Source organism: Tachysurus vachellii, chromosome 20 (assembly GCF_030014155.1).
Source record: "Tachysurus vachellii isolate PV-2020 chromosome 20, HZAU_Pvac_v1, whole genome shotgun sequence".
Classification (NCBI taxonomy): Eukaryota; Metazoa; Chordata; class Actinopteri; order Siluriformes; family Bagridae; genus Tachysurus; species Tachysurus vachellii.
In genome coordinates, this window is record NC_083479.1 from 425001 (window position 1) to 434838 (window position 9838).

Here is a 9838-nt window from a genome sequence, read left to right on the forward strand (position 1 = left end):
CTGGGCAGAGGAGGTCACACAGCAGCTGGACACACTGCAGCTCTGTAATCTGTCCAAACATGAAGAGAACGACAAAGACAAGTGAGCAGCACCACACACTCCACCCTGATCATTATTGGCTGCGTTCTCTGTGTAGGAGTGTGACGGAGTGTTTTTATTCATTTGTATCTATTGTATATATTTTTTCATCACACAGATGTGAAAACCACCATGAGAAGCTGAGTGTTTTCTGCTGGACCTGTAAGAAATGCATCTGTCATCAGTGTGCCCTGTGGGGCGGCATGGTACACTTGTGTTATTCTTTAAAAACAAATCAGAGAATATGTGCTTTCCCTAGTGATCTAATTGTGTACTTATTTAAGACTGGAAACACGGCTTCATGGTTTATTGATTGCTGATATGATTTTCACCCTTCAGCATGGAGGACACACGTTTAAGCCACTGGCCGAGATTTACGAGCAGCATGTTAACAAGGTGAACGAGGAGGTGGCCAAACTGCGACGCCGTCTCATGGAGCTCATCAGCCTTGTTCAGGAAGTGGTAGGGTGACCGAGGGACAGGAGATACAATTATTGAATGAGTTAATAAAAATTCTAGTAGCTGATATCAAGTTATGTATATTGTTGAAATGTGAGCTCTCCACCAGGGGGCACCAGAGTTCACTGGATTTGTAGAGTTTTTGCGTTTTACTGGTCACTGATTTGAGAATATGTGTGTTTGCTGATCAGGAGAAGAACGTGGAGGCAGTTCGAGGGGCGAAGGATGAGCGAGTGAGAGAGATCAGGAACGCCGTAGAGATGATGATCGCACGTCTGGACAATCAGCTCAAGAACAAACTCATCACACTCATGGGTAACTCGAACTGCAGTTTTCAGTTCAGTTCACTTTATTTATATAGCAACTTTAACAGAACACATTTACAGAAGGTAAGCTTTTTCTCTCTCGCTCACTCACACACACAGTCTCTTTTTATCTGAATGTCCATCATGTGTGTTTGTGTGTGTCTGTTTGTGAGATAGGCCAGAAGACGTCCCTCACACAGGAGACGGAGCTGCTCGAGTCTCTGCTGCAGGAAGTGGAGCATCAGGTGAGAGGAGCGTCTTAATATCACTGCTCACACAGGAAATAATGACAGTGAAGGAAATTTAAATGTAAGTACATTATGTATGTAATGTTCCAGCTGCGCTCATGCAGTAAGAGTGAACTGATCTTGAAGAGCCCAGAGATCCTGCTCATGTTCCAGCAGGTCCACAGGAAACCCATGCAGTCCTTTGTCACCACACCTGTACCACCTGACTTCACCAGGTAACATGCACACAGACGCACACAGTAACATAACCAGGTCTGAGTGTGTTCAGTAACGTTGTACAGAAATAAACATGATGTCTGTCATCATGGCTGATTTAAATGATCAATTAAAATAAAATAAGCCAAGCGATTAATTAAGTCTAAAATAAAATCTAAATCTGTTTTTTTTTTTTGTTTTTTTTTTTTTTTTTGTAACAAAGGTGTAATTTAATGCACTATATTGACTAAATGTTTTTATTCCTCCTCAGTTCTAAAGTTTGTAAACTATTGTTTTTATTGTAAAGCAGTTAATCTAGAACCAGATTGTGTCTCTCCTCAGTGAGCTGGTTCCTGCTTATGACTCAAGCACTTTTGTTCTGGCAAACTTCAGGTACTTAAACTCTGGGAATGAGTGTTTTTGCAGTTAAGGAATGTGTGTGTACTTGATTTGAGCTGTGTGTGTGTGTGTGTGTTCAGCACACTGAGACAGAGAGCAGACCCTGTGTACAGCCCCCCACTCCAGGTGTCAGGACTGTGCTGGAGACTGAAGGTTTACCCTGTAAGGGCTTTATTACACTCGTCCGTGTCTCCACTGTCACACAGCACCACACCGAGATGCTGAGGCTTTAATAAGAGTGTGTGTTTGTGTTTAAGGACGGGAATGGTGTCGTTCGGGGAAATTACCTTTCTGTTTTTCTGGAGCTGTCAGCCGGCCTGCCCGAGACTTCCAAGTAAAGAGTTATTTTTATCACTTTGTGTGTAGGATGTTGTGCTGTTCTGCTGGATGTAGCTAAAAGTTCTGAGGACCGCTTTAGCAGGTTCTGAATTTAAACTAGAATCACAGCTGTGAACTAAGCTCACGGTATTTAGGTGATTCCAGCATGAACCTGAACGGGGATGTGGTAGCTCAGTGGTTAAGGTGTTCGACTACTGATCGGAAGGTCATTGGTTCGAATCCTATGTCCACCAAGTTGCCACTGCAGGGCCCCTGAGCGAGGCCCTTAACCCTCGATTGCTCAGGTGTATAAACTGAAATAAAAAAATGTAAGTCACTCTGGATAAGAGTGTCTGCTAAATGCTGTAAATGTAAATGAACGTACTTGTGTGCAGGTACGAGTACCGTGTGGAGATGGTGCACCAGGCTTCCAACGACCCGACCAAAAACATCATCCGAGAGTTTGCGTCAGACTTTGAAGTGGGTGAGTGCTGGGGCTACAACCGCTTCTTCAGACTGGATCTGCTCGCTAGTGAAGGTTACCTTAACATGCAGACTGACACGCTCATCTTGAGGTGAGTGTAAAAGCCTTAATCGCATGATGTTTTCTGTTACAATGCAGAGCCCTGCGAGTGTGTGTTCTGATGCTCTGCAGGTATCAGGTGCGGTCCCCCACCTTCTTCCAGAAGTGCCGTGATCAGTATTGGTACATCAGCCAGCTGGAGGCAGCACAGTCTAGTTACATCCAACAGATCAACAATCTGAAGGAGGTGGGCATGGGAAATGACCACACACACACACACACACACACACACACACACTATGTATGTGTCTGTTTTTAAATGTATATGTTTGGAGCAGAGGTTGGCCATTGAACTTTTCCGGCGGCAGAATTCTCGGAGCTCATCTCCACCGGATCACCGCATGTACCAGCCCACATCCAGCACCGGCGCTCCGTCGGGCCGAGACTCGGGCCCCGAGAAGGGCGCCGCGGTGGAGGACGTGTCACTGGTGAACGGGCAGCAGACAGAGGAGGAGGAAGAGGAAAAGACTCAGCATGATGACTCTAATGTAAGAAAGGATTCTGTGGCACAATTGGAGGTCACTGATGTATACAGATACAGTCAATGCAGTGATGTTACTCAGACACTGCTGCACAACTACAGGATGTTCATCACATCACATACCTACTACTGAGACACCAAAATGCCCATGTTATAGTCCCCAATATGGCAGATATAAAGCAGACAAATGTGTGTCTCTGCAGAAAGACAATCCCCCAGCAGACTCAGCTAGTAGACACTCAGTTCAGAATAAGACCGTGTTCTGTGCCCTAAAATAGCAGCTGCATATCGGGTGATAAATCAAACCTAATGACACGTGTGACACAAGAACAAAGGAGAGGAGCTGCAGATCTCAGATACAGATCTCATCCTCTGGGTTTTTTTTTGTTTAAATATTTAGTTTAACTCATGATTTGTTGGTGTTTTGTTCAGGCTTATGATTAAAGTTCACTTTCATAGTTTTATTTTTGTTTTAATTGTTTTTCGTTCCTTTCGTTCCCTACTGCATAGTGTACATATGTGTGACAGTAAGCCACAAAGAAAAGCCTTGTGGGTTAAGGGCCTTGCTCAAGGGCCCAGGAGTGGGAGCTTAACCACTTGGCTAATCCCTCATGATTGTGTTGCTTGGTCAAAAAGAAATAAATAAAAGTGGTTTCTGTAAGCTTGTGTGTGTGTGTGTGTGTGTGTGTGTGTGTGTTTGTGTGTGATGTAGGAGCTGTCTGACGGTGACCTGGAGGTGGACTGTCTGACCGGAGACGAGGACGTGAACCCTCTGGACGGCAGCAGCACCTCCGGCAGCTCCACGGCGACCAGCAACACGGAGGAGAACGACATTGATGAGGAGAATATGTGAGTGACGTGTTTAACATTATCACTTTGTCATCTTTTTACATTTTGTCCCCTAACACGGCCAGCTACACTGTTTATAGGTGAGCGTCACACTCCACAGCCCTGTGAATCATGTATATACACACACTCTGGGAACCTGGTAGTGTTTATTACTAAGGTTATAATATTGGTATTTTTATAATTCTAATTCTGAAGTAAGTTCTAATTTGTAAACTGTTCCATCAGCAGTAAGCAGATTCTAATGTCTGCCAGCGGAAGCGGAAGCTGGGCACAGCAGGATGACCGTAGTGAGAGATGGTTAAAGGTAGCTGGTGAAAGCTGGACATGGTTATGTATGAGCTGAATCTCTTGTGAGTTAGTGAGTCAGTGATTCAGTGAGGGTTGATCCCAGCTCTTGCTTATTAAAGCTGTCAGCTGAAACTACTGACCTACAGCTTGACCTGAGAAACAGATTGAGCTGTAAAATGTGTGCATGTACATGAAGCTGGGTTTATTGTCTGTGGCGGCTGATGTCGGCCCTGTTAAAAGTGGCTAATTTCCTGTTGTAGAGATACAAACAGAGCTGAGCCGGAGTGCTGACATTTTGGAGCGAGTAGGTGGGACTAATTCAGCCTGAAAGGGCAGCTGTAGCTAGAATACATCTCTTCTGCACTCTGTCTAATAAAAGCACAGCTTCTCTTATTGAGCTAAAAGCTGTGTGTGTGTCTGTGTGTGTGTGTGCTAGAAATGTGTTGGCGTATTTGTAGTAAGATGTCACAGTGCTGCTCCTGCTGCGAGCTAGTCACACGCGCACACACACACACACACACACACTCACTGCTTTCCAGATGAGAAAAATGAGTCATCAGAGCTCCTGTGTCCAAATGCCTCATCCTCTCCCTCTCTGTCTCTTTCTCTGACACACACACACGCACACACACTCACATGAACACACACACACTCATGCACCCACGCACATTCCTTTTAACTCTCAGCCGTTGATTTTGCAGAAGGATTTTTCATGTCAGCTCAGTATTAGTTGCGGCACAGGCTCGGTCTTTTATACTGCTGCAACCTCGTGTGGAAATTCCCCACACTTTACTATTGAGAGATAAACAGCAGTTTTGGTGTAAACGCAGCGCTGCTGACCTCAGGGCCTCGGGGTCGGCTGGAGTGTTGAGATGGGACCTGAGAAGATCTACAGCACTGGAGACGTTCACATTTATGATGCACCATATCTGCAACTCTACCGAGAGAAAGTACTGTGTGTTTACAACAGGACTTATGATCATTAGGAAAAAGTGTGAATAAATCTAATAAATTATAAATAAATTGTTTTATGCAGAGTCGTGATTGAAGATTTAAACCTTTTCACCTGGTCATGTAACAGAGCAGGAAAGCTGGTATCTGTTACAAGCTGTAACATATTTTACACTGGAACATGCTGTGTGTTTGTACTCGTGATGTTGGGACTGTGGGGGACTTCTTAAGATTTGCCTGTTCCATGGACAGCATGTTGTCCCTGTGACCATGTGGGTGTGTTCTGGGTTTTTCAGTTTCCTCCCACCTCCAAATCACATGTCTGTAGGCGTGTTGGTGACTCCAGATCGCACCTCGGTGTGATCGAGTGTTCCCGACTCACACCCGGCGTTCCTGGAATAAACTCCAGCTTCTCTAAGACGCTGAGCATGACAGGCTGCAGAGTGTCGGTTAGTGCTGAGCCCCCTGACTTTGTGTAAGTGGGAATCATCTGTGCTTCTCAACTTCTGAATCCTGGCAAGGCCTCAGCTATCATTGGCCAGGAGCCAAAGGAGCAAAATCACCGTCGGTGAGCTCCTGTATGTGGAAGATGGCTGTAGAGTGTCACATAAGCCCACGACCCAGCATGAACAGTAGTGTGTGTAGCAGTAAGATGTGTATGGCAGACAGCGCTGAATATTTCTGTGTTGTTGTGGTTCACTCATGAAGGACCTGTTTTCTACCAGGTCTGGAGAGAACGATGTGGAGTACAGCGGGATCATGGACCTGGAAGAAGGAGAAATTCCTGATGAGGTCATAGGAGCCACAGGTCATCACCTCTTTATTTATCAGCACATTGCACCAGCTTCAGAGTCTGAAGATTGTATGTTAAGTGACTACAGTGATTAAGTAATAATTTGTCACCAAATAAACAGCTTCTTAAAATGGCAGAATAAATATTTATTAAAAGGTTTTAGTTATTATTTGGACACGCAGGCTTTAAACCGGGGGGTATACCTCATTTCTGGCTGGTTTATTTGTGTAAGTGACCCACACTGAGCATAGTGTCTCCACCTGCTGCTCAGGAGGCTCCACTGCAGGAATCTGGGGTTCGAGGAGGAGCGCAGCAGGAGCCACGGCCAGTCTGCTGGACATCGACCCGGTCATCCTGATCCAGCTACTGGACCTGAAAGAGCACAGCCACGTGGAGTCTCTGTGGGGAATTCAGCCCCGCCCACCTGCCTCACTGATTCCCAGCCAGGGTAACACTTTAATAAGCACCTCTTACCCACTCACCTTATTTGTGTGTGTACGTGTGTGTACGTTTGTGTGTGTGTGTGTGTGTGTGTGCGCCCCTGAGGTAGTGGTGGACCATCAGCTGATTTCAGCCTGCTGTGATTATTGACCTCTAAAACATTAACACACTGGGAACAATGTGTTAAATTAGAAATCTGGTTAAAACTGTGTAAAGATGTATAAAAAATTTCATGTGTTAAAGGAATTAATGTTATGTTTGTGTAGCTTCATTAGTTTCGGCCCGTAAAGAGCGAGAGCGTCGTTCTCAGGCCGTGCGCCGCTCTGCTCCGGACTCTGCCGTCCTTAACCGACTCAAGGCCCAGATGGCGGAGGTTCGCAGCAAGATGGCGGACGTGAAGGGACAGTTGGAGGCCCGTGCTGGTGTCTCTGATGCTCGAGTTACTCCTTTGTGCTCTGTTCTGGATCAAAGCGCCTCGACCGACCCGGAAACAGCAGCAAGACGCAAACCGCGAGATCTGGACCTGCTGTTTAAAGCTCCTGTGGCGAACAGACACGGCCGCCACGGTACAGAACCTCATGATCATTTATTACACAGATTGCTTCTCTTAGCACTTTAAAGCACTCCTCTCCCTGTGTGTGTGTGTGTGTGTGTGTGTGTGTGTGTGTGTTAGGTGGCAAGAAAGTTGTCTCCCCCATGCAGGAAGTGGGAGGAGCAGTGGGAGGAGTCTCTCTGCTCCGGACAGGTGAGGTCAGCGAGAAAGAGCTGAGAGGAGCAGCAGGAGACTCTCTTGAGCCATCACTGTGCCCTAGAGAGGGACCTTCTACTACAGAATGTCAGTATAAAACTAAACGTCGGTGCACAAATTGTGCCCTTTAGCCTCACGCCAGGTGTGATTTATTGTTATTTATATTGTTTGTAGGTTCAGTGAAAGCTCTGAGTACACACACTTCCCCTCCCACTGGCCCCGGGTCCTCTGAGAACCACTCCAAAGCGGACGAGTCTCTGTACAGAGCTGCTGGGAGTGACGTGTTCAGTCTGCCCTCTCTGAGCACAGCGCCTCCTGCAGGCAGCAAGCAGCGCAGGACCACCTGCAGCACGTAAGATTAATTACACCAACAATATACTGTGCTCTCAGCAGGTGACTGTGGGTCTGTCCCAAACCACACCACCTGTTTACTATGTAGGGCTTCAGCTCCTCAAGCACAGGGTGTCCTGGGAGGTGCCCTGGGGGGTGTCATGGGGTGTCCTCCGGGGTGTCCTGGGGGGTGTCATGGTGTACATTTTAATGTAGCAGATCAGTGATTAACCAGTCTGAACAAAGTAGATATTTTCCACCTTCAGCACAGAATGAGATGTAAATGCTTGTGTGACTGTGGGACACTTAAAGATCTCACCAGGCAGCTGTTACCTTCACACTTGTGATTACTGTAGCACGAGGACTCACTCACTCACTCACTGCTTCCTCTCACTTCTTTCAGTGTTTCCCTGTTGAGCGATATGTCATTAGATTTTGATCATGACCACGTTGGAGACATCCACCAACCACTGAGTCTCACAGACTCACCATCGTCCTCCTCACACCCTAAAGAAGGTGATGCACCTTTTATCTCTCTCTCTCTCTCTCACACACACACACACACACACTCACACACATGGTTATCAGTGTAATCCTGCATAAAATATGGCAGTTTGAATATAAACAACCACAGAAGCAGCGTTAAAACTTTGTGCTGCAGTGAGGCTGTTCATCCCCCTTATGATCACAGAACATTGTGTGTGTGTGTGTGTGTGTGTGTGTGTGTGTATCAGGGTTCCTGTGTCAGAAGCCATCTTCTCACCTGTTGCCGGTTATGAGCAGTGACAGTGAGGTGGAGTGTGATACTGAGAACGAGCACGAGAATGTGGACGAGGCTGGAGTTTTGGAGGGTGGAGAAGTTCTCCCACTGCCCAGCTTAGGTTCTTAACACACACACACACACACACACACACACACACACACACACACACACCTGTTTCCATATTTGTATTTATTTTCTGTACCATTCTGCTGTGTATTTTGTTGGTCTTTACAGAGATTGAGTGTGTGTTTGTTTTGTGTTTTAGGAGAGCAGCTGATGCCAGATGATCTGAGCTTTGTGAGCGAGGAGACCAGTGAGAGGTGATCATCAGACTGTGTGTGTCTGAGTCGGGGTGGAGGGTGTACACATTTCACAAGAGGATACACTATTTATGGAAAACATATGCTACAGAGTTGTGTGTGTGTGTGTGTGTGTGTGTGTGTGTAGTTTTGAACTTTTTTCTGTTCTTGAACACGTTTAGAATGACTGAAGTAAACAGACACATGATCAACTTTTAGTTCCTTACATGTACACGTCCTTATTTAATTCCAGATGTAGTCTCCACCTACCATACTTTAGGCCACGGTCCATTTAAACTAAGACGTCTTTAACATTTATTCTTAGGCTGAATTTTTCTCCTGAGTGAGTTTAAGGTGTGAGGATTTCTGCACAATCGCTCAAAGCTACTCCTTTTCTTCCTTATTTATATTTGTGTTTATTTTCAGTGTCATTTGGACTCTTTAGTTTGTGAAAACTACTGTGAGGTTTTGTGGAGTTCTGGTTCATACAACCTGCTCCTGTATTTACTGATCTGGGAGATGGGAGGTGTTACATGTGCACCATGTCCTCCTCCTCCAGCAGGGGGCGCTTTCCACTGAGAGCATGTTCCACACGTGCTGATGTGGTCACCCTCTTCTCTCCATACACCATGTTCATGACCTTAAACAGCTCTCACCTTCACCTTCACCTTCATCACTCAGGAGGCAGCAGTTTATCTGAATCAATACACTGTTTTTATTAAGATGGTGATTTACTAAAAAATAATTAAAAAATAAACTGCCTGGTGACAATTTCATGTGTAAATATCGTGACTGACTGTCGGCTTCCACATTTCACGCTCAATCTTTTTTTTTTTCCTTCTCTTTTTGGTTGTCTGTATTGTGCAATGTTTACTTCCCTGTCATAATAAAGATTTTATGTAAAAGGTGTGGGGTGTGTGTGTGTGGGGTGTGTGTAGGGGTGTGGGGTGTGTGTAGGGGTGTGTGTGTGTGTGTAGGGGTGTGTGTGTGTGTGTAGGGGTGTGTGTGTGTGTAGGGGTGTGTGTGTGTGTAGGGGTGTGTGTGTGTGTGTGTGTGTGTGTGTGTGTAGGGGGTGTGTGTGTGTGTAGGGGGTGTGTGTGTGTGTGTGTGTAGGGGGTGTGTGTGTGTGTGTAGGGGGTGTGTGTGTGTGTGTGTAGGGGGTGTGTGTGTGTGTATGGTGTGTTTGTGTGTGTATGGTGTGTTTGTGTGTGTGTGTGTGTGTGTGTGTGTATGGGGTGTATGTGTGTGTGTTTTGTGTCTAATTTTTCACAATTTACTCCGGACTCTTGGACGTGGGTTAATAATTAAAG

At 45.9% G+C, this 9838-nt stretch overlaps 1 protein-coding gene across 2 annotated transcripts in view; it reads left to right on the forward strand.

The window, feature by feature from the left end:
- The window catches only part of trim37 (tripartite motif containing 37), a 12697-nt gene extending 3270 nt beyond the window's left edge, over positions 1-9427 (forward strand). For both annotated transcript variants that reach the window (XM_060896254.1, XM_060896255.1), the window contains exons 6-26: positions 1-81; positions 197-284; positions 418-540; positions 729-852; positions 1020-1087; positions 1181-1305; positions 1628-1678; positions 1765-1846; positions 1942-2018; positions 2398-2577; positions 2658-2772; positions 2864-3073; positions 3779-3915; positions 5880-5962; positions 6219-6395; positions 6655-6954; positions 7062-7223; positions 7311-7488; positions 7870-7982; positions 8201-8347; positions 8495-9427. The exon at positions 1-81 is cut by the window's left edge and continues 36 nt beyond it. In XM_060896254.1, the coding sequence (XP_060752237.1) occupies positions 1-81; positions 197-284; positions 418-540; positions 729-852; positions 1020-1087; positions 1181-1305; positions 1628-1678; positions 1765-1846; positions 1942-2018; positions 2398-2577; positions 2658-2772; positions 2864-3073; positions 3779-3915; positions 5880-5962; positions 6219-6395; positions 6655-6954; positions 7062-7223; positions 7311-7488; positions 7870-7982; positions 8201-8347; positions 8495-8553 (2680 nt within the window). In that variant the 3' untranslated portion in view covers positions 8554-9427. The remainder of the gene's footprint in view (positions 82-196; positions 285-417; positions 541-728; positions 853-1019; positions 1088-1180; positions 1306-1627; positions 1679-1764; positions 1847-1941; positions 2019-2397; positions 2578-2657; positions 2773-2863; positions 3074-3778; positions 3916-5879; positions 5963-6218; positions 6396-6654; positions 6955-7061; positions 7224-7310; positions 7489-7869; positions 7983-8200; positions 8348-8494) is intronic.
- The last annotated feature ends 411 nt before the right edge of the window (positions 9428-9838 follow it).